This window comes from Erpetoichthys calabaricus, chromosome 14, assembly GCF_900747795.2.
Source record: "Erpetoichthys calabaricus chromosome 14, fErpCal1.3, whole genome shotgun sequence".
Lineage (NCBI taxonomy): Eukaryota > Metazoa > Chordata > Cladistia > Polypteriformes > Polypteridae > Erpetoichthys > Erpetoichthys calabaricus.
In genome coordinates, this window is record NC_041407.2 from 107968954 (window position 1) to 107993906 (window position 24953).

Here is a 24953-nt window from a genome sequence, read left to right on the forward strand (position 1 = left end):
CAAAGCTTCAGTGTGCAAAAGGTGCTGGATTTGATGGCAGCCTTCATCTACTTGGGTGGGCTCATTCAAATGCAGAAAACAATGCTGATTGGCGTGGTGGTGCTATCAATAGATCCATATGCTGTTATAAATCAACCAAAACATGCATACAAGGTTAAACTGGCTAATCTCTCCAAATAACCAGCCTGTCATTTTAACTTTGACCATACTTCCACTTCTTCTTGCTCCTCTTTTTGGGGGAATTGAGGGGAAGTCAAATGAAAAGGCTTACTGTGAAGCACAAAAGTGAAATAATAAGAAACAGAACAAAGAATTTATTGTGAGAAGCTATGGACACATCTCAGTGGGGGCTACACTTAATTACTGGAAGTGTTCCAGAAACAGCAGACACTGAACATTTTGTGCAAATCGGTAAAAATGCAGAGTGCAAACAGGAATCCAAACCTCTTTTATCTGATTCCAAAGGGAAGTAATAGTAAACATGTCAAAGTGCATTCTCTCCAAGAACACAGCCTGAGTATTTAAATACGAGCAGAATAGACGCTTGCTAACAGAGGACTGGGGAACCAGAGGTAGCAGCCAACATGGACCCCAACAAAATGAGAAGTACATTCCTGTTGCAGATTTGGAAGCAGAACAAATTGTTTCAAAAAGAGGGCAAGAAGCGACTTAAGAATTATCATGACCAAATTCAGTAAGTAAATTTTTTGGGGAAAATAAAAAAAAATTTGTATAGTTCACTGAGCTAAAAGGAGTAATTGCTGCCATTCTCAGGCTTGTTAGAACACGGACTCATGATGAAGGAGACAATCAAATCAAATAGTACTTAATTTCGTAAAGATGCTTGAAAATGAAATTTATTCTTCACAACTCAATTTTTGTCTTTGAAATTCACTGCTTATAAATAATTCTGAATGGGATATAGATTATATAAGAATTTTATCTTTCTAAATGTTCATTATGACACATGTTCTACTAAGCTTTCTAAAAATGTCTTATCCAGATTTAAAGCCTAAACTGAGTGTTTTATGAACTCATCAGTATCTAGTACGCAGAAGCAGTGGTAGGTAATAAAGAGCTATTTCAAGCAATGTTTAACTAATTATAATATAATATTAATATAAAATAATAATACAGTTTCCAAACACACTTAATCCACTTGAGAGTGCAAATGCAGTCCTTAGAAGGGCACACACAAACATGTCCACAATAGAACAAATTTAGTGTCACTAACTTTAAAGCAGCACTAATCACTGGACCATCATACTTTCCCAAGCATAATGGAATAGTTTTTAATAAAATACAATAGAATAATTTAGTTTCTAAACACCCAATCCAAATCATATTTGCAAACGCAGTACACAGCAGGGCATACACAAACACATTCACAATGGGACAGTTTTAGAGTCACAAGATGTAAAGCAGCACTAAACACTGTGTCATCATGCTGTGCCAAGTATAATATAATATAATATAATATAATATAATATAATATAATATAATATAATATAATATAGGGTGCACAGTGAGTAAGTAGTGCTGCCACTTAATGGATTCAACCCATGCCCGATGATTGTGTCTGCCTTCATGGGTTTTCCTCCCACATCCTGAAAGAAATGCTTATTAGGCTGGCTTGCAATTCCAAATCGGGTCTGTGTTTTGTGAACATGGGTGTGTTTGTGCCACTCAGCCCTTCAAAAGACTGAAATCCTGTACAGGGCTATTTCCTGCCTTGGGCTCAATGGTACTTTGAACGTCTCCAGACACCATGGCAACCTTGAATCAGATTTAATTTTATATTGGATTATTATACTGTATATCATATTATGACAAAAGACATTTGCTTAACATTCTTAAACTAAAAAAAATCAAAATGTAGGCTCTCAAAGCTGCAGCCTATACCTACAGCATAAGGTGTGAGGCAGGAAACATGCCTGGATATAATTCCGTTCTATTTTTCAGTGGAAAGTCAAATGTATGTTTTCAGATAAGGGAGCAAACTAATGTGTTAAAAAAATCTAAACATACATGGCGAGAAAGTTCAAGTTCTAAGCAATGGTTGAACCAAGCCAAGAACTGAACAGCTCTTCATGGAAGTACTAATTTACTGAGGCACAATATCACACATATTACCTTATATATTTGTGCAGCCATGTCCTGTAACCATAGTGGTTAACATTGCTGTTTCAGGACACTTTCATTATCTGTGTGGAATTTGCACATGGGGCCTCTTTCCCCATGTTTTAATGCTGATTGGCCATTTGATTACATTTAGTTTTGGCCCAGTTAAAGCATGGCATTGAATTATAGTGCAATATATATGGAGCTGCCACTAGTCAAAACGTAATAGTATGCTTTGCTTTTACTGTAGTTATTACATGTGATCTATGGGCATAAATTGAAATGCACTAAGCATTTGCGTTGCATTTTAAACTGACAATAAAACTGCATGCCGTAGTGAAAAGCAATCAATCGTTTGGTTGATATGTTTTTAATTGTGACATGATAAAACCATACCAAAATGAAATGCATCACCTGCATACACTGTAAAAATGTCAGTAAATTTAACGGTAATAATACTGTAAATGGTGAAAGTAAAATACCTTTTCTGAAAAATGGGAGTTACCTTATGTTCTACTGCAAATTACCTGTATATCAACACATTTCATTATTTTTTTACAGCCAAGTTCTATAAAATCTATATTTTTCTACCTTCAAAATATGCTACATACCGTTTACTGATACATTACAGTTTCACTGAAAAAAAAATCATTGTTAACCATAAGGTTATTTATTAGAACCCTGTGGTTGTCTTTTTCTTTGCTGCTAGGATGTACATTGTGTTGTGTTACCTGTTTGCATAGTCTGTTTTTTGCTGCCTTACCTGAATAGGGAAACTGTATTGAATTTCTGATTGTGCTCCATTTAGGGGTAATTGATTATACTGCCACTGTTTCATTAGCATTTGTGACTGTGTTTAGCAAATAGATAGATAGATAGATAGATAGATAGATAGATAGATAGATAGATAGATAGATAGATAGATAGATAGATAGATAGATAGATAGATAGATAGATAGATAGTTTATTAATCCCAAGGGGAAATTCACATACTCCAGCAGCAGCATACTGATACAAAAAACAATATTAAAGAGTAATAAAAATGTGCTGATACAAAAAACAATATTAAAGAGTAATAAAAATGTAGGTAAAAACAGACAATAACTTTGAATAATGTTAACGTTTACCCCCCTGGGTGGAATTGAAGAGTCGCATAGTGTGGTGGAGGAACGATCTCCTCAGTATGTCAGTGGAGCAGGACGGTGACAGCAGTCTGTCACTGAAGCTGCTATTCTGTCTGGAGATGACGCTGTTTAGTGGATGCAGTGGATTCTCCATAATTGATAGCAGCCTTAGGAGAAACTAGACAGAATTGTCCTATTAGACTGAATACTAGGAAGTAGTTGTTCAGATACTTTTAATACTACTAGATTAACAAACCCAGTGATTGTAGTTCAAGCTTTTGTCAAATAATCCTTACATAGTTTTTTAGAACTCTAAAATAAATAAACACAACAAAAAATGCAGATTGTGATACGTAGGATAACTTAATATTTGAATTGTATTGGGAAGCCCGCTTAGAAATCAATAGATTACTTAACAAAGAAAACCCCGGATAGTGCTCTATTTGGCCAAAATCACTTATTAAAAAACTTCCCTCACTCGTGAACAAGCCCTTGAGATATTTGAACTCCTCCACTTGAGGCAGGATCTCGCTTCCAACCCTGGGACAGTAGGCGACATTATTAAAGATAGATAGATAGATAGATAGATAGATAGATAGATAGATAGATAGATAGATAGATAGATAGATAGATAGATAGATAGATAGATAGATAGATACTTTATTAATCCCAATGGGAAATTCACATTCTTCAGCAGCAGCATACTGATACAATAAATAATATTAAATTAAAGAATGATAATAATACAGGTGAAAAAAACAGACAATAACTATGTATAATGTTAAATATTAACGTTTACCCCCCCTGGTGGAATTAAAGAGTCGCATAGTTTGGGGGAGGAACGATCTCCTCAATCTGTCTGTGGAGCAGGACAGTGACAGCAGTCTGTCACTGAAGCTGCTCTTCTGTCTGGAGATGACATTATTTAGTGGATGCAGTGGATTCTCCATAATTGATAGGAGCCTGCTGAGCGCCCTTCGCTCTGCCACAGATGTTAAACTGTCCAGCTCCATGCCAACAATAGAGCCTGCCTTCCTCACCAGTTTGTCCAGGCGTGAGGCATCTTTCCTCTTAATGCTGCCTCCCCAGCACACCACTGCGTAGAAGAGGGCGCTCGCCACAACTGTTTGATAGAACATCTGCAGCATCTTATTGCAGATGTTGAAGGAAGCCAGCCTTCTAAGGAAGTATAACCGGCTTTGTCCTTTCTTGCACAGCGCATCAGTATTGGCAGTCCAGTCTAATTTATCATCCAGCTGCACTCCCAGATATTTATAGGTCTGCACCATCTGCACACAGTCACCTTTGATGATCACTGGGTCTATGAGGGGTCTGGGCCTCCTAAAATCCACCACCAGCTCCTTGGTTTTGCTGGTGTTCAGGTGTAGGTGGTTTGAGTCGGACCATTTAACAAAGTCATTGATTAGGTCGTTACTTCCAAAAACAGAAATACGCCAGCAACTATTAATAATTTCACAGACTCACCATGCACTAATGAATATACAGTATGTGCAACAAGATAATAAAGCTAAGGTGGATGTTTCCTTTAAATCCGATACGTTTCTTCCAGAATCTGCCATAAACTTCAGTGTTCTGTTGCTTGCCGCTCATGCCTAGCCATGTGCCTCCACGACTACGTCATAATGACGTTGCAGTCACTGATTGGCTTATAGTCTGCGTCTTTCACGTGACACACTCTAGAACCCATATTAAAAGAAACCCTTAGCCTTTTTTTCTTTTTTACAAAAAAACTAAAAAAAAAAAAAAAAACTCCTGTTTTTTTCTTTTTTCTCTGTCCCAATAAAAGCCACTTCTAAACAAAAAAAGACCAGAACTTAGTATAAAAGAAACCTTAAATAAGAAGAAAATGGCAAGCCTGACCAAACTAACCAAGATCACCCAGAAGTTTATTCACGCAAAACATCACCAGAATGTAGTTGAAGAAAAGAGAGAGAAGCAAAGCAGTTTCCTCCATTTAGGATGAAGTGATGAACAGTGTACCCAAGGGACAGAAAGTGGTGATTGGAGCGGATTTCAATGGGCATGTTGGTGAAGGGTACAATGGAGACGAGGACATGATGGGTAGGTATGGTGTCAAGGAGAGGAAAGAAGAAGGTCAGAGGATAGTGGATTTTGCCAAAAGGATCGACATGGCTGTGGTGAATATGTATTTTAAGAAGAGGGAGGAACATAGGGTGACGTACAAGAGTGGAGGAAGATGCACACAAGTAGATTACATCCTATGCGGAAGAGTTGATCTGAACGAGATTGAAGACTGCAAAGTGGTGGCAGGGGAAAGTGTAGTTAAGCAGCATAGGATGGTGGTCTGTAGGATGATGTTGGAGATCAAGAAGAGGAAGATAGTGAGGGCAGAGCCAACGATCAAATGGTGGAAGTTGAAAAAGGAAGACTGCAAGGTTGAGTTTAGGGAGGAGATGAGACAGGCTCTGGGTGGCAATGAACAATTACTAGACAGCTGGGAAACTACAGCAGATTTAGTAAGGGTGACAGCAAGAAGGGTGCTTGGCGTGACATCTGGAAAGAGGAAAAGGAAACCTGGTGGTGGAATGAGGAAATACAGGACAGTATACCGAGGAAGAGGATGGCACAGAAGAAGTGGGATAGTCAGAGAGATGCAGAAAGTAGACAAGGAGATAAGGTGCAAGGTGAAGAGAGAGGTGGCGAAGGCTAAAGAAAAGGTGTATGATGAGTTGTATGAGAGGTTGGACACTAAGGAGGGAGAAAAGGACCGATGGGCTACAGAGGAACCGAGCTGGGAAAGATGGTTAGGGTGATAAAGGATAAAGATGGAAACGTACTCACAAGCGAGGAGAGTGTGTTGAGCAGATGGAAAAAGTACTTTGAGAGGCTGATGAATGAAGAGAAGGAGAGAGAGAAGAGGTTGGATGATGTGGAGATAGTGAATCAGGAAGTGCAACAGATTAGCAAGGAGAAAGTAAGGACAGCAATGAAGAGGATGAAGAATGGAAAGGCCGTTGTTAAAGATGACATACCTGTGGAAGTATGGAAGTGTTTAGGAGAGACGACAGTGGATTTTTTATCCAGATTGTTTAATGGAATCTTGTAAAGTGAGAGGATGTCTGAGGAGTGCAGAAGAAGTGTACTGGTGCCGATATTTAAGAATAAGGGGGATGTGCAGGACTGCACTAACTACAGGGGGATAAAATTAATGAGCCACAGCATGAAGTTATGGGAAAGAGTAATGGAAGCTAGGTTAAGAAGTGAGGTGACGATTAGTGAGCAGCAGGATGGTGTCATGCCAAGAAAGAGCACCACAAATGTGATGTATGCTCTGAGGATGTTGATGGAGAAATGTAGAGAAGGCCAGAAGGAGATGCATTGCATCTTTGTGGACCTGGAGAAAGCAAATGACAGGGTGCCTCGAGATGAGCTGTGGTATTGTATGAGGAAGTCAGGAGTGGCAGAGATGTAAGAGTTGTACAGGATACAGTGCATCCGGAAAGTATTCACAGCGCATCACTTTTTCCACATTTTGTTATGTTACAGCCTTATTCCAAAATGGATTAAATTCATTTTTTTCCTCAGAATTCTACACACAACATCCAATAATGACAACGTGAGAAAAAGTTTACTTGAGGTTTTTGCAAACTTATTAAAAATAAAAAAACTGAGAAATCCCATGTACATAAGTATTCACAGCCTTTGCTCAATACTTTGTCGATGCACCTTTGGCAGCAATTACAGCCTCAAGTCTTTTCTCAAGTCCTAATAGTTGGAAAAAGCAACTCTTGACTACAGAATTTACTTGTTTCTCAAAAGAGAGGTTACTATCAAAGGTAACACCAAGATTGCGGACTTGAGGTTTGGAAAAGATAGAGAAAGAGCCGAGAAGTCCAAGACCAATTTGGGCTTTAGCTGATGGACCCACTATAAGCACCTCCGTTTAATTTTGATTCAGATCAAGAAAATTATTAGCCATCCAGGATCTTAGTTCAGACAGACAGTTGTGGAGTTGATTTGTTGCAGAGTTGCAGACAGGAATATAAATCTGAGTATCATCAGCATAGCAGTGAAAAGAAATGTTAAATTTCCAAAAAATCGCTCCAATAGGGTGAAGGTATATAGAGAATAACATTTGACCCAAAATGGATCTCTGAGGAACACCATATTTAAGAGGAGCGACAGTAGGCCATCCATCCTCTTCCGCTTATCCGAGGTCGGATCGCGGGGGGCAGCAGCTTGAGCAGAGATGCCCAGACTTTCGTCTCCCCGGCCACTTCTTCTAGCTCTTCCGGGAGAATCCCCAGGCGTTCCCAGGCCAGCCGAGAGACACAGTCCCTCCAGTGTGTCCTGGGTCTTCCCCGGGGCCTTCTCCCGCTTAGACGTGCCCGGAACACCTCACCAGGGAGGCGTCCAGGAGGCATCCTGATCAGATGCCGGAGCCACCTCATCTGACTCCTCTCGATGCGGAGGAGCAGCGGCTCTACTCTGAGCTCCTCCGGATGTCTGAGCTTCTCACCCTATCTTTAAGGGAGAGCCCAGACACCCTGCGGAGGAAACTCATTCCAGCCGCTTGTATTTGCGATCTCGTTCTTTCGGTCACTACCCATAGTTCATGACCATAGGTGAGGGTAGGAACATAGATCGACTGGTAAATTGAGAGCTTTGCCTTACGGCTCAGCTTCTTTTTCACCACGACAGACCGATGCAGAGCCCGCATCACTGCGGACGCCGCACCGATCCGCCTATCGATCTCCCGCTCCATTCTTCCCTCACTCGTGAACAAGACCCCGAGATATTTGAACTCCTCCACTTGAGGCAGGATCTCGCTCCCAACCCTGGGACAGTAGGCGACATTATTAAATGGTCGTTACTTCCAAAAACAGAAATACGCCAGCAACTATTAATAATTTCACAGACTCACCATGCACTAATGAATATATGTGCAACAAGATAATAAAGCTAAGGTGGATGTTTCCTTTAAATCCGATACGTTTCTTCCAGAATCTGCCATAAACTTCAGTGTTCTGTTGCTTGCCGCTCATGCCTAGCCATGTGCCTCCACGAATACGTCATAATGATGTTGCAGTCACTGATTGGCTTATAGTCTGCGTCTTTCACGTGACACACTCTTGATTGAGTCTCTTTTTTGCGCGCTTTTTTAAGGTTTGTTTTTGTTTGGCGCGACACTCAAGCTTTACCTATTGCATTAAGATTAATTGGAAAAGTTTATTTATTAATGAAATTCAACGTGTAGGCGAATATTAAAGGTATTGGACATACAGGTATCCTAACAGCGTAAAGTAACACCATGGGAATGGTCCTTAAGGTTGAGTGCATGAAGAAGTGGAAGGAACCACTGGCATGGCAGAAATCTTGTCCGTTACTGCTATGGGTAAGTGCGCAGCTATGTGTCATATTTTATGAAAGTAATGTACGGTAAATGTGTGATTTATAGCGGTGTTTCACAACCATTGGGTTGCGCCCCACTTTTAGGGCACTGACTGTCTCCAGTGGGCCGCAGGTTTCTGTCGTGGTGTAATAGTAGGTTCGACGTTGGGACAACACTAAACAATATTCTCCAGACGTGTTGCCCCCAAAACGCTCATACGTTCGATTCACCAAGGGGGACCCTCATGTTGCATTCAAGCGCGATTTAACAATGGGAAACTCGTCCCAGCTGGTCGTTATTAAACATTTCTACAGTTAATACATGGTCGCGAGACGGTAAACGCGGAGAAAACACTGAGTTAGAGTTACCTTACCAGGATGTAATTACAAAATTTGAAATAAAATGGAACCTACTCTGATGCCTTCATTTTAACTGATTCGCGTTTTAAATTTCTGAAACCTAAATTAACTTTTTTTTTTCATTACCAGTTGCTAGTTAACAGCCTTGAACCAGTCGTTATCTTTGTCATGTCGCATTGCTGTACACGGGTGGTTGCGGTGAAAAGATTAAAGATGTAAACCTAGGAGTCGGTACACGAGCTGGTGTCGTTTGTATTTCTTTTTGCTTTCCTGTAGTAGTAGGGTGTTGTACCGTGTTTTAATTGGGAGAGCTTCATAAGTCAACTGCAGAAATTTAAAGTCATGCACACCGACAGGGGCCCGCAAATAAACCTTACGCGTCGGTCCGGCATGTGGATATTTTATATGCGATTTAGAACGAATACATTCTAAACAGCACACTTTTTAGGATCATAATGTTACATTCGGGGGAAAGAAATATTGTAACATTAAGAACAATCTCTAAAGCATTTTAAAACATGAAAAGATATAAATTACATCAAAACTGATTTCTGGGGTTTTGTTGGCTGTTTTGTTGCGTCTGAGCTCTCTATAATATGTAGTGCCGTACACATGTCATATTTAGCACAAAACACTTTTTAGGATATAACATTTTCTACAAGTCGATGCTGTTATACACCACATTATTACTATTACTTGTGAAACGCTCGGACCTACACCCCTAATGTAAAATGCATTTGCTACATTTTTTGAATTTCCAGAACATATCAGGTCATAAGCTTTCGAGTAAGACAAAGGTCAACGTTGTATGTAGCCCCATTAAGTAATCGCGTGACAGACGGACATCAGTGGAGTAAGAATTAGTCTTTTATGTTATGTTATCTTTTTGTAAGTTGAAGCAAACTCACACAGCCAGATCTACCCTTTGGTGGACCTGGGTGCACACCTTGGAGCCCTGTTCGCAAAGGGACCTTAGCATATGAGCGATTCGGACGGGAGTAAAATTACAGAGGTCTTCTGGTAATAATTACTTTACCCCACCTTCTGGTGTAAAGCTAATCCCGTTCGAATAGGACTTCAGAGAACAAAAATGCCCGATAGCAGGAAAAGTTCACTTTTAACCAACAGAACAGGCTCTCGTAGCCAATGCGATATTCAGCACACATCCTCACCGTTATTCAGTCCTCACGATTTTAAACCCTTTGTAATCAGACCTAAATTAAAACCACTTAAAGCAAAAATATGAGACCTATTGGTTGATATTGGTGGGGAGCGGTCAGAGCAAATGTCTAACTGCATACTTAATAAGCGCTTACATGAGGTGGTCGGTCAAAACGAGATCCCCCTGTGGTGCACCGAAAATTAAATAAATACATGCCAGACAGGGCGCTGAAGACTGTGTTTGTGAAAACTGTACCTAAATTTAAAAAAAAAATGATAAAAAGTCTTGAATTTTACAGCTGAGAATAGTAAGATCGACTTTACAGAATAGTCTGGAAAAGGCGCCGCTTTTAGCAGTTATGAGCAGTCCGACATAGAAGAGAGCAGCAGTGCGGAGGACAACGGAGTGACCGCAGGGGATAAGACTCGCCAAGCCGCACCAAACCCGAACGATTCGGGTTGTATTTTATTTTATTTGGTGCAAATATGCGAACCCAAAACGATCAGTTACACATCGTTTTTTGCCACAAAGGGTCATGGTCCGTTTAAAAATGTTATATACTCGTAATTTGTTAAACACGATATAAAAAAGAAAGTTGTTTTTCTGTATATGGGACCTTTCACTCATCAATTAGTCTCTTGTGTTCATTGTAATGAGCTAATGAACAAAAAACTGAGGTGAAGTTGACCTGATATCAGTATGGGATTTGTTTTCCTTTTTCGTTTTTTTTCTACTGCTTAAGGAAGCCAAGTCTTTTTAGTGGACGTCCTACCCTTATGTCACTCGTTTATAAATCATGTACCAAATTGTCTTTACTTATGATCTGCTGGCCTTGTTTGGAAATCAAATTATAAAACGAAGCAGTACAATGTTAAGGTCTCAATGGTCAAACCTCACAGACCTGTTTAATAAGCAACAGAAGCAGTGTCTCTTCTGTCACACAGGACTGGTCCACTACAATTCTCAAGTTAAGCTGTTGCCTTTAATTCACAGATTCAAGGTTCCTAGGATAAAAACCACCAGGTTCAAATAATCTTTCATTCCAGCCGCTGTTAATCTTTTAGATATGTTTAATTTTAACCGGCATCCACAAGTTTAAATCGTAGGAAGAACAGTCATAATATGCATCAATCATCAGTTCAATTTAAGTGTTGGTTTAATTTTTCTATGTAATATGTTTGATCTAAGTGCGGCACGGTGGCGCAGTGGTAGTGACTTTGAGCTACATTAAGCACTTTGAGCTACATTATTTGTATGAAAATGTGCTATATAAATAAATGTTGTTGTTGTTGCAATTAGGAGACCTGGGTTCGCTTCCTGGGTTCTCCCTGTGTGGAGTTTGCATGTTCTCCCCATGTGCCTAAGCATCCTATACTTATACGAGGGACAACAATCACACCCATCATGGATTGCTAAAATCACACCTTCAGTTGAAAAAAAAATGTTTAAAGCCTAGTTAAAGGATGAAGGGATGAGGCATTCTTTGTTCACCAAAGTATTGAAATAGCAAATTATTCAAAATGACCATCCCTAGTTGAGTACTTGCACTCCATGCCCACTGGTCATTTCCAGTGTTTTGTCCCAACTTTGCCCCCTGGGTTTTAACATCATTTTACCTCAAACTCCAGAATTGTGAGTATTTTCTTACTTGTACCTATGACCTCACCTTTGCAAATCTCTAGGTTCATAATGTTTGAGTTTTGAATGCAGTCAGCAAAGATTTTGAGTAAAGGATTGGGAACCTGTACTGGCAAACATACTCGGTGTATAAGTCATCTTTGATGGTGATATTCTGTGTATAAAGCTTGTAATATTGTCTGCTATGAAATATGACTTATAAAGTAAAATTGATAACATTCACTAATTAATGGAGCACTTATAATGTACTGTATTTTTAAAAATGATTCATGATAGTGCTTGCCATGAACAGCACTGTATCAATAAAGATAATGGTTTTATTTCAAATGAAATATACAAAATTATTTAAAGAAAAGTTTCCAGTGAAAGGCATCCAATAAATAAAATGAATATGTTTAATAATTCTTTTTCAATCAGACTATGTGCTGCAAAGTGTTTTGTGATGGCCCTCGCTTAGATTGAAAGGCAAATTAGTGATTTGTTCAACGTTTGAAAGTTGCTGTATTAGACAATATAGGTTGAAAGGAGATATATAATAAAACTGGTACATTGATTTTTGGGCAGCACGGTGGCAAGTGGTAGCGCTGCTGCCTTGCAGTAAGGAGACCTGGGTTCACTTCTGGGTCCTCCCTACGTGGAGATTGCATGTTCTCCTCTGTGTCTGTGTGGGTTTCCTCCGGGTGCTCCGGTTTCCTCACACAGTCCAAAGACATGCAGGTTAGGTGCATTGGCGATTCTAAATTGTCCCTAGTGTGTGGGTGTGTGTGTGTGTGTGCCCTGCGGTGGGCTGGTGCCCTGCCCAGGGTTTGTTCCTGCCTTGTGCCCTGTGTTGACAGGGATTGGCTCCAGCAGACCTCCGTGACCCTGTGTTAGGATATAGTGGATTGGATAATGACTGACTGACTGACATTGATTGTTTAAATCAGTACAGTAGGCTGTAGGTAGTGATACAACCTCTCATCTCCAGGAGACTTGGGTTCAATTTCTTGACCTGGTCATTGTCTACAGTATTTGGAGTTTGCTTGCTCCGCCACTGTTCAAGTGAGTTTCTTCCAAACACCCCAAATGTGCAGATTAGGTTGAGTTGGTCTGTTGATAGTGAGCATGTGTGTGTTGTTAAGTATTGGCATCTCATCCATTGTAGGTTCTTGACTTGCTCCTGATCCATCCATGGTAGGTCCTGGCTTTGCACCCCCTGTATAGAATGAAATAAGCAGGCAATGAAAATGGGTAGATTGATGAATTTCTGTTCTTTTGTGATGGGCCTTCCAAAATGATTTGTAATACTGTCTGCTGTGAAAGGATAATTGTATATTAAAATGGGATAGTCTGACCGATTTAGCTTATTTTTAAAGTTGTGAATTGTTTTGTGAGGTTGCTTTTTATCTTCTTCTTCTTTGTAGGTTTGATTTTTTTTTTTGCTGCTTTAGTTTTCTTAGTGCTTATGTTCACATAATTGGCCAAGATGCTCTCTCCAGAGAGAGATTTTGAATCTCATTTAGATTGGTAAATTAAAGAATACACATATAGTTGTAAAAAAAACAAACACACTATAAAACAATATAGATGGACTGACTAAGAATTACACTGTGTAAAATACAAAACTGATTTATTCCACAATTCCTTGGGAAATAAAATACTCTCTACAGGTCTGAATTGGTTGGGAAAACTGACTGAAGTGTAATTTTGTGCACATTTAAGCAAATGTTTTTGATAATGCTCACTGTGAAATGCATAATATAAATTTAATAGTGTCTGAATGATTGACATCTTTAACATTGTAATGTTACGTATTTCCTTATAAAGCATGTTTCCTTGATTTGTGCTGCCTATAAAAGGTGTTGTATAAAATACAGGGTTCTGATTGACTAGCTGCTTTTTATTCTGCTGCTGGTAATGGGTTTGCCATTAAAGACTCATTTTTAAGATGTGGCTTAACTGAGCTGAGGCCTGATAACCGGTTGTATAATAGTGTCTGTGGACATGAAGCTTACATGATGCCCCCAGTCTTCCATATATTTGTACTGTGGATCTGAATGTCTCCTCACAGTCCAGAGATTTTTGTAAGTATCAGAAAAATAAAATAACCCAAAAAATCCACAACTCGGATAACAAGAGCCCATGCTTTTTCCAGACCAGCCACCCTGAGTTGACCACTGCCACTGTGTTAGAGAGCAGTGCTGTGGAGTTCTAAGCAGTTAGTCAGGAGATCTGTACTTCTTTCAGAAATAACACACACACTTTTTTTTTTGAGAACTAGAGGTAAATTCAGAAACTGAAAAACTTGTTCTAAACACTGAAATTTGTTTTTCTAAATCATAGGGCTTAACTCTAATCTTGGTCAGGTTACAATTTCAATGAGCTGTTACTCACTTACTAAATAATTAAAGCCAGAACACCAAGACAGAAACCTAGTAGATTCAGAAGAGCGAGGATCAAAACTTGAATACCAATAACAAGCACTGCTTCACCTATTAAATTGCATATGAGGACATGATGGCGATCTGCTACAAGATAAAAACTATAAAACTATGCAAATATGAGTTGAATTGTCAATATAAAAGCATCACTTGAAAGAACTCAGATGTTTATGTGATCAGCCGTCACAAAGCTGAAAACTCGGAATTTCTCTATGACTGAAAATTAGCATTCACCACTCGAAAACGGTCTGTGGCTGGAAGGCAAGCTGTTGCCTCAAAAATCAAACTGTGAAAGTTCTTTGCTTTGATGGTGTACTTCCACAAAGATTCATCCTTAAAAAGCACTTTAATCTGAAGGCATTCTCCCCCCAGGACTCACTCTGAAGAAGCTGAAACTTTTTTTTCCTTTGGTACAAAATTTGCTCCACTCAAATTTATTATTCAGCTTTTGTGACAAAGAGGTGGTCTTTAACATCCATCATGTGCACTCTAATTAACACAGTACAGATGAAGAAATACTAAATCCTGTAGTACACTTAAAATATAAATAAAAACGGTAACATTTTCCTCAGGCAGGAACATAATAAAACATGCCTGAAATTGAAGCTCAGCAATCCCCCTTTCAAAATATTAAAACATAATAAAATTTCAAAATGTATCTTAAGCAGTAGGTGTTTATCTACTGTGTGCCTCTACAATGGACTAGCATGCTATTCAGAATAAGTTTCAGTAATGTGAATATTACTCCAGTACTAAGGGGATTGGAAGGGGGTGTTTGGTTTAAGGCATAATCCATGGATTTCACTGAAATGATGGATCAGAGACAGACAGGCCACTTTATTCCACAGCTGGCTTGGCTTTTATAAACCTGTGCCAACAGTGTCACAGGCATCTGCTGGCTCAGCTCATCTCTGCAAGGTCTTCTTACCAGATTTTGGCAGAACGCTCATGTGTTTGACGGATTAACTCATTGTGAGCTCCATTGGCTAGTGCTCCAGGACAACAGTTGTTCACTAGCTGAAAGGTGTGACTATAAATCTGATTGTTTTGTGGGATTTGCAAGTAGTGTTGCTATTGTGTTTTACTTGATGGAGACTATGAGTGGGTTTAAAAGAAAAGACACAGCAGAAATATCTGGTTTGGACAGACCTTTGCATCACCCCTCCAACCTCCCTTCAATTGCCCAGCAGCATTTAAGTGGCAAGGAAATAATTCACATTTATGAAGGGCACTCCATAAGAACATAAGACATTTGTCAAACGAGAGGAGACCAGTCAGTCCATCAAGCCAGTTTGTTTAACTAATAGCTAAGCTGTTCCAATATCTCATCCAGATTCTTCTGGAAGGTTTTCAAGGTTTCTGCTTCAACTACATGTCGCAGTAGTTTGTTCCGAGTGCCACAACTCTTTGCATAAAGATGTACTTCCTGGTTTCCCCTTAATTTCCACTGATGTCCTTGAGTACGTGATTCACCCTTAAGCCACAAGAATGTTGCTGAATCCACTTTATCAATGCCTTTGAGGATTTTAAAATCCTGGTTGAGGTCTCCACGCAGTCTCCTCTCCTCGAGACTTAACAGGTTTTATTCTCTCTGAGTCTGTCAGAGTAGGACATGTCTTTAAGTCCTGGGGTGCACTTGGTTGCTCTCAGGCTGGTTGCCTCCATGCCACGCCACATTGATTCAGTAATTCATGCAAAAGGAGCCCTGACCAAGTACTGAGTGCATACATGGACATACTTTTCAGTAGGCCAACATTTCTTTATTAAAAACTTTTTTTTTTTTATTGGTCTTATGTAATATTCTAATTTTCTGAGATACTGAATTTTGAGTTTTCATTACCTGTAGGCCATAATCGGCAAAATGAAAAGAAATAAACAGTTGAAATATATCACTCTGTGTTTAATGAATCTATATAATATATGAATTTCACTTTTTGAATTGAATTACTGAAATAAATTAACTTTTTCGATGATATTATAATTTATTGAGATGCATCTGTAGGTTACCTATTGCCATTATGATCCTACTTTAAATGTACAGTAAGTAATAATAATAATTCATTACATTTATATAGCACTTTTGTGCAGTACTCAAAGCGCTATCCACACAAGGAGGAACCGGGAAGCGAACCCACAACCTTCCACAGTCTCCTTACTGCAAAGCAGCAGCACTACCACTGCGCCACCTGTGAAGTACCTTCATTGGTCTGTTGATCATGATCCCTGTCAGTCCTACTAATTTAAGAACAAGGGACTCTTATGTACATGATGGTGCCCTCTTACACCATGATTTAAATTCAAGGTCCTCCATCACTCCTATGATCCTGATTGTCCACCTCCCTACACTTCCCTATTTAGTTGTGCACCCTTGTTGGCCTTATGATCCTGCATCTGTCTGCAAAAGTCTTGGTATAAGGGCTATCACCAGTTTGATAATCCTCTTTACCTAATCTTATCACGCAAATGATCCTGTACTCCTGCATCACCTTTTTTAATATATGAATGATTTAATTGGTCTGGTGTATCTTACACCACTTTTCTCCTCATTGAGATATGATGGCTTACATCATACTGATGACCCACGACTCTTCAGTCCCTGGCATACACTATGTGATTTTGGCATGATTTAAGCCCAATTTGCAGCCATCAACTGATTTTTCTGAGTTGGCTACAATGTCAACTTCATTGACCCTTGTTTCACATGTAATATGAGACGCATTGCAATGCCTGCAATGTCCAGCTTCGTCAGTCATCATTTCTAGTGCAGTATGAGAAGGGCTGTAATGCTTGACTTCATCGTATGACTGAGCTGTTGTACCATCAGAAGAATGTCTGTCATGTCGGAAACTGTAGTTGGCTGTCTTGTAGTGTGAGTAGTCTCAAAAGCCAATTTTCTGATGTCTCCATCACATTTCCTGAAATTCATTGTGCAGTGACTGCAGTACATTGTACATTTGTGTTTTGCCATTGTCATGTTCATTTTCACCTTTTTGATTACAAAAAGCAAACTAAGTGGTCAATAACAAGAGTACCTTGGGAAACATTTACTGGAAGAACCTGAAATAACCTCACACAGTAGTAAACCATCCAACTATTCATGTGTCTAGTTACACCTTTTTCTTTTCTTTATTGTATACAGTCGACCCTTGATATACGACCAGCCTGACATGCGAACAACTTGATTTACGACCAAAATTTTTGTTTTGATTTACGACCAACATCTTGCGTTACGACCCGAATGCGGTCACGTGTATCCGCTTGCGTGATTGTAAACAAACAGCCGAGAGCGTTTGTAAGTGTCAGTCGGAGCCCAGATACATTTGTTTGTGGACGTAATTTTGGTCAGTGCAGTGATTTATATAATTTCGATAATTGCTAAGGAAGGAAGAGAAGGTAACGAAGGTAAAGAAAGCAATCACAATCGAAACGAAGAAGGAAATTGTGTGGAGAGTGTGAGAGTGGTGTTGGTGTGACCGATCTCGCTAATATGTACAGCATGTCAAAATCCACCATCTCAACAATTTTATAAAGAAAAGATTTGTATAAGGAGGCTCCTTCCAAACAATAACCACCTTCCATTTCATTCTCCTCCTCCTCTCTTCCTGCAGCCCAAAGATGTCATACTGTACTCACCATTTAATTTGAAATTGTTGTTTCTGGTAGGCTAGGCACTTTTTATAACTTTTTGGTTAGTACATTAGAAAAATTATTGGTGTTTTGGTAAATTATGCACATTATACAACCCTTTTTATTATGAAAGGGTTAAGTAAGTGTTGCTGTCGGCGGTTTGGAACACATTATGGGTATTTCCATTATTTCTTATGGGAAAAATAATCTTGACTTACAACCAACTTGAGTTACAACCAGCCCTCGCGAACGAATTGAGTTCATAAGTCAAGGGTCCACTGTACTTTCAGCACAGCAAGAGCCAGCAATGCAGCCTGTGGCCATATTGTTTTTTTTTTTTTTGAATGGGTAAAGCTTTATTGCGAAATGTCAATGGTTAAAGCTGTCAGTCAGGGCCATGTTCACTTATAGACTGAGCACCCACGTCGAGGTATGTCAATCGGACTGAACATGTTTATACAGTTTGAGCCCATGGAGGACTGGTGACTCTATCGTGCAATAAGAGTAGTTACTTGACCACAATTTCTAAAAAATTGCATAGTGTATGCACAGAATAAGTGGGAGCAACCTCACCCACCTGATCATCTCATCTCTTTGTTAGGTGTGATTTCTTTTTGATCCTTCCATAACTGACAAGAAGTGTTCAGATCTGATGAAGACATAGAGCAGTACCAAAATAATGAAATACTGAAATGTTGTAGACAATGTTTATTCATTATACCATTACTGACACAAGAGCATGGCAGTAATAGTACAGCTGTGCAATTTGTATTAAATACAGGAAAACTGAATATCCTGTTGGTAGAGATTTATGTTCTGCAGGTTTTCTTTTTTTGGTTTTATTACTTCATGTGGCACTTGCATCTTCGAAGTAAATCATTACTTTACTATATTTGTGTCATTGTTTTTAAGTTGACTTCATTTTGTTAAGGGCTTCTTTTTTCAAAATTGAAATCAACAAATATCTTCTGTTGACTGTCTTAAGATGTGATTATCATTTTTAAAATTGTATTTAGTGCCTTTTATTCCAAATAGCTGCACGTGACAGGCTTATATGGGTGCAACATTTCCATATATGATTTTTTTACATTTGGAATGCAGGTTGGTTAAATGAAAATCTCAGGGTTACACAAAGAATCACAACTGGGGATGGAACTCTTATCCCTCTGGTTTAAAAACTCTCACTTTACCCACCATGCCTCACTACCTACCAGATAATGTGAATTATAAGGTTGATAGCAGTAATTCATATTTCCTTTCATTGAAACTACAATTCTGGAGTCCTTAGTGTTCTGTCCTGTTTTTAATTTTGTTTATATGAGCAGGCCTTGATACCTCTCGTCTATTTTATTAGAAATCTGAAATGTTATGTTTTAAATCACACAAGTAAATAGACCCTTGTATAGATTAATGTCCCATCCAAGTTGTTTTTTTTTTTTTTTTTTGTGCGTCTGTGTTAGAAGATTCAGAAAATGGAAGAAAAGAAAGTTTGGGGCCCCAGTGTTGTTTCTTTTAAGCTTTTATAAAACCATTGACCAATGTGAGTTTTGTTTATGTGATATACCAAGTACTAATTTTATTAAACTCACTATTAGGCTCACTTTGCTCTCCAACCACCCCCTGGCCTGCACTATGCGCCAACCACTTTGCGTCTCTGCTGCACACATATGTGGATTTCATTTTCACCAAACAACAATTCTTTTAGTTCTCGTGGATATGTCTCTTCATTGGGAAGAAACACTACTTTTCCCTGATGGCAACATGAATTAGATGATCTATAAGTCTCTGACATCCAAACAATATATTCGATCTCTTTTCGCTGTTCCGTTATTTCACAGAGTAATAATTTCCGTTTGTTTGGGCTAATGTGATCTTTACTATTTGTTTTTTGAGACTTTCCAATTTTCCTACTTCCATTATCTGTAACCTGCTCTGCATGTGTATTGCACCAATGTTTTTGAACCACTTTATGACGTTCTACTTTGTCATCTACTCTTTGTCTTTTATTTTGGGCCCCAGGCCTGGTTAAATCTCGTGGCACAAAGTCTGGTCTCGCGGGACGTGAAAGTATCTCTCTGAAAAAGTCACGTCTTGTCCCAGGCTAAAAAGTCTCATCTCATCCCAGGATTTTTTTATTATAATAGAAGGACATGAATTAAGGACAATTCTTACTCATTCAGACAAAAGTTGCTAACCATGAGCAACAAATACAAGAGAAATCTAAACATGCACTAAATCATGATGTCCAAAATTTTCTAAGGTGAGAAAAAATTGGTTCAGCAGAATTCTTTTAGTTGATGAGTGTCACTAGTTGTTGAGCACAGCTAGTGGAGAAGAGACTAATGCCAGGCAGACACTGTGCAATTTTTAAAAACTGTAGACAAAAGACTATTCACACTGCACAACAGGGTTGCCAGTCCTATGTGTGCTCAACCTATACAGTACAAGCACGTTTGGCCTGGTTAACATGCCACAACATGGGGGCACAGACTATATGTGGTGTACATGGCCCCGATAAAGTTTTACCCTTTCAGCAAAATATGATGGCCACAAGTTTCTTAAATGTCAACAAAGAAAAGAGCTTCTTTCCTGACTCTTGCTAGTACGGTGGTCTGAAACTACAAAGAAAAGATAAAGGCGTAACTGGACACACAGATGGTTGAGGTGCAAACAATAATATTTGTCTATTTTACAGAGAGAACTGAGGTACGTAGTCGGTGTAATTTACCGTGGTGTGTTTTATTTCTGGTTCTTCCAGTAAAGGTTTCCTTAGATACTCTTGTCATTAGACATTTAGTTGTATGTGTATTGGTATATGACAGAGGTGGGCAGTGTCGGTCCTGGAGAGCCGTAGTGGCTGCAGGTTTTCATTCCAACCCAATTGCTTAATTAGAAACCAATGCTTGCCAATCTCAGACCTTTATTTAATTTTATGGCTTTTTAGTCAGCAATGTAAGGTTCTTATATCATAGATTTTTTCCTTTACAAGGATATCATCCAAATGATTTGGAGCCTAAAACAGATAATTTTCAGTCTGTCACATTTACTATTAAGTGTTTTATTAAATCAAACAGTACATGATGAACATACATAGATGTAAATGGAAACAAGCGAGATGGAGAACTACTGGCTACTTTGTCATTTACATCTTATTGCTAATACGAAGCCATTAAAACCGTGAATGCAGCTATTAAAGATTAAAAAAAAGTAATTAAGGGTGGAGAACCCTAACAAGCGACACCACTAAAATGAAGCATCAAAATGCAGAGAAGAGATGCTGGGTATATTAGGAAAAGGATGCTAAGGCCAGGCAAGAGGAAAAGAGGAAGGCCTAAGAGAAGGTTTACAGATGTGCTGAGAGGGGACATGCAGATGTTGGGTGTGACAGAGCAAGATGAAGAGGACAGGAAGAGATGGGAAAAAGATGATCTGCTGTGGTGACACCTAATGGGAGCAGCCAAAAGAACAAGAAGAAGAAGAAAATGTAGCTTAAGCAATAAGTGCTTCATCAGGAATAATTGACTTCTCATTAAGAAACTGTGTTGGAACAAAAACCTGCAGCCACTGTGGCTCTCCAGGACTGACATTGCCCTCCCCTGGTACTGTATATGATATTTAGATTTTTTAAATCAAAAATCTGAAAACGGTAGGACAACGGCAATGCCCATTGTGTAATATACTGTGACCAATGCACAATGAAATTCTATAGCAACATCAGGAATTCAGCTTGTGAGACTACTCATACTAGAAAGCTGACTGAAACTTCCTGACATAATAAAACTTCACCCGCTCATATGACAACCCAATTGCAAGTTGCAATCAGGTATCACAGCCCCTCTCATACTGCATGTGAAACGATGGCCAAAGAAGCTGAAATTCGGTCCAATTTAGAAAATCAGTCCAGGACTGCAATTCGAGATTAGAATTACAGCAAAATCACACAGCGTGTGCTCAGCATCAAGGAAACTGCATGTAAGAAGGAAAATGGGAAATCTTTTATCACAGAAGCAGTGGTTCTCAAGTTTAGTCCTCCATTGGGCGCAGAGTTTTGTTCCAGTCAGTTTCACAATCAGTGAGTCATTGCCTCCCTTAATTCGTCTCATCATTTAATTAGCTGTCCTTTTTTATTTCTGCTTATTTTTTATATTTAAAAAACTTCAATAGAGCTAGATTAATATCTTTAGATACTTACCGTACCTTTCTCATTTTATTTTTGATTCACTTTTTTGAGTTTACTATAATAATTTTTATCTGAATACTAATGATAAATGACTAGTAGGTCAACCAACACTGAGTGCTAAGGGCAGCTACTGTATTTTAGTGTTACTCACATTTGTGCTTGTTAGTAAATAATAATATAAATAACCAAAAAATTGAAAGAACAAAATACTAAAAAACAAAGAATTCTTATGCTTCTGAATTCCTGCTTCATTCAGTAAAAATATGTAGCATAACCAGTTTTGTCATTTCTGGATTGATACAAAAAAACACACAAACCATGAAGAAGAAAAAATTGCTTGGGATGAAAACCTTCAGACACAGAGGGGCCTCCAGGTCTGAACATGAGAACCAATGACATAAAGAAATTTACAAGTGACTGTTGAGCTGTGTACATGAAGTTAAGGTTTTGAAGTAAAAATGGACAGCATATTGGTTCAGTTTCATTATTAGCTACCCAGACAAGCTTAACAGACTGTATGTTTTCTTGTTTTAGGTAACATTGTAAATGTGTCCAGTGAAAAAGCTTAGAGGTCTACCAAATTTATTTTGCTAAGATTAATATTAACCTCTAATATCCCCCATTAAGAAAGGTATATTTGGAATCCTTGTATGCTACACTGCTAATTTAAAAAAACTGACCACAGAACAGAAACCCACAGCCCTCAATAATGATTTCCATTGCTTTCATGTAAAAGCTTAAATGTCTCCTGTAAGAAAAAAACACATTGGAAATTATGGGGTGTCACTCTTTTATCAAAAATGTTTTTCTGATATTATTTTTTATTTGTCAAATGGGAGGCCTCTCTAGTAATTTATCATGGTGTAGCTTTCTAATATGATATGAAGAAAGTAAAAAAAAAAAAAACAATAGTCATGAATATATTATAGAAGTACAGTTGACAGCATCACAACATTAGGGTTCCCTTTTGCAAATGGACATGATACTAAGGCTGCAGGTTGTCTTCTCACGGAGTTTGCAAGATCTCCTTGTAAACCTAGTACAGGTAGTAGGATTGTATCAATGGGTAAAGCTATCCCAGGGTTTAAATGAGATGTAAAATTCAGCTTTGCAGTTATTGCTGCAAGAATAGGCACCATAATCCAAATAAAATATTGTGGATTGGTGTAGAAGACTTTAAAATGTCTTTAGAACAGTTTTTTTGTCAAGGAAGTAGTTGAGCGCATGATCAGTATCAATTATTTTTTATTTAATGTACAGGTATTTAACTTGGTAGCTTTGGGGATGTCCATGCAATTGTTTTGTCAGCCTTATAGAATCAAGTATCCCATTAAAAATTTCCCTAGTGGAGATCTGCACTTTTTTAGCACTTAACAATTCACAAATGCCTATATGTTTTCATGCAAAGATAGCTCTTCATGGTTTACCACTTTACTAGACTGTTCATATTATTGGATTGATTTGATCTGTATTCAGAAGTTGAAACAGACATCACTGAAGAGTTCAGGACTGACTTTGACATTATTACACAGATTATACTCGCGTATAAGAATCAGTTTATATGGTGAGTTGCAGACTAATAGAAAATGAAAGCCTGCTTGATGTAACCACTCGGGGGCTTTTCTGGTAACACTGACCCAGAAACACAGAGTGATGCAATGAAGAACTGCTCCCACAGAGTTTATTGTGAAACAGTGACAGAGCAATCCAATGCCAATTCATTTTTCTCTTTTTTTTTTTTTTTTTTGGCAGGCGTTTACTGCGAAGGCGGAAGACAGGGGAACCACTTTTAGTGCAGAATGAGAAGATGGCACCCTTGCTCATTCCAACAGGCCCCGATGTTTTTCGTCGCTTCAGTCCAGAGTCCTTGGCAGAGATTGAGAAACGCATCCTCAAAGAAAAGGCTGAAAAAGACAAACGGCAGCATTATGAAATCCCGGAAGAAGACCTTCCCAAGCCAAGCAGTGATCTAGAGGCTGGAAAATCACTGCCTTTCATATACGGTGATCCTCCACCCAATGTCCTTACTGAAGCCATAGAGGACCTGGACCCATTCTACAATTCACAGAAAGTTGGTGAACATTATGCATTCACTATTATTTTTATTCTTTATTTAAGCATAGTAGGACATCTTGTATCACTGTTGTATTCTTGACCACCCAGAACCACTGAGTTTGGCTCCCCATGCAGTTCATTTCACAAATTGTTATTAATAAAGTTAGACAGTGCGTTCAATGCAGTTCAAACTACATTGTCACATTCATAGAATGGAAACCCCCTGACCAACTGGGTTAGTTAAATTGAGTCTGCAAACAACCAAAGGTAATATATTTAAAGAGTTTTAATAATCTGCCAAAGATTATATTTTAAGGTCATATGTTTAATTAGGTTACTGTTTATGAATGAAAGTTATCTGTAAAGTCCCAGTATTATAGGCATCTAAAGAATACTTTTCAGAATAAGTGTTTAACACCTTTTTTTTTCCCCCCAGACTTTTATAGTCTTAAGCAAAGGGAAGGCCATTTACAGGTTTAATGCTGAGCCGGCCTGCTATATTTTGAGTCCCTTCAATCCAATTCGGAGGGCTGCCATCAAAATTCTTATACATTCATATCCTTTTTTTTACAAAGTTCTGCAACATGAGGAAAAAGAATTAAAAAAATATATATATATCAACTGTAGATCTTTCTCTGTCTGTATATCCTTTACAGTGCCTTTCATCCTAACTATTTGATAGAATTTCTTGTATTTGTCATAAAGTCACAGCTCTAAGTCACTACTTACAAGAAAAATGGTGAAACTGCATCCCATAGATCTTTCTGAACACTATAAAGAGAAAGTGGTCCTCAATGAACTTATTTAATTTGAATACAAATCAGCAGCTGCCATAACAATTTACTTGAGCTGCTGTACATTTTGAAGTTCTGTCGTTAGTTTCCTCTTTTTAG

At 38.6% G+C, this 24953-nt stretch overlaps 2 protein-coding genes across 3 annotated transcripts in view; one reads left to right on the plus strand and one right to left on the minus strand.

Moving 5' to 3' along the window:
* Window positions 1-24953, minus strand: part of myl4 (myosin, light chain 4, alkali; atrial, embryonic) — a 301275-nt gene that overhangs the window by 133285 nt on the left and 143037 nt on the right. The window lies entirely within an intron of this gene.
* Window positions 1-24953, plus strand: part of LOC114664762 (sodium channel protein type 4 subunit alpha-like) — a 183074-nt gene that overhangs the window by 78595 nt on the left and 79526 nt on the right. Inside the window, exons 1-3 of one of the 2 annotated variants that reach the window (XM_028819009.2) lie at window positions 509-694; window positions 23758-24076; window positions 24497-24615. In XM_028819009.2, the coding sequence (XP_028674842.2) occupies window positions 585-694; window positions 23758-24076; window positions 24497-24615 (548 nt within the window). In that variant the 5' untranslated portion in view covers window positions 509-584. Of the gene's footprint in view, window positions 1-508; window positions 695-23757; window positions 24077-24496; window positions 24616-24953 lie in introns of those variants that run through there. The other variant, XM_051918900.1, reaches the window with a different exon arrangement.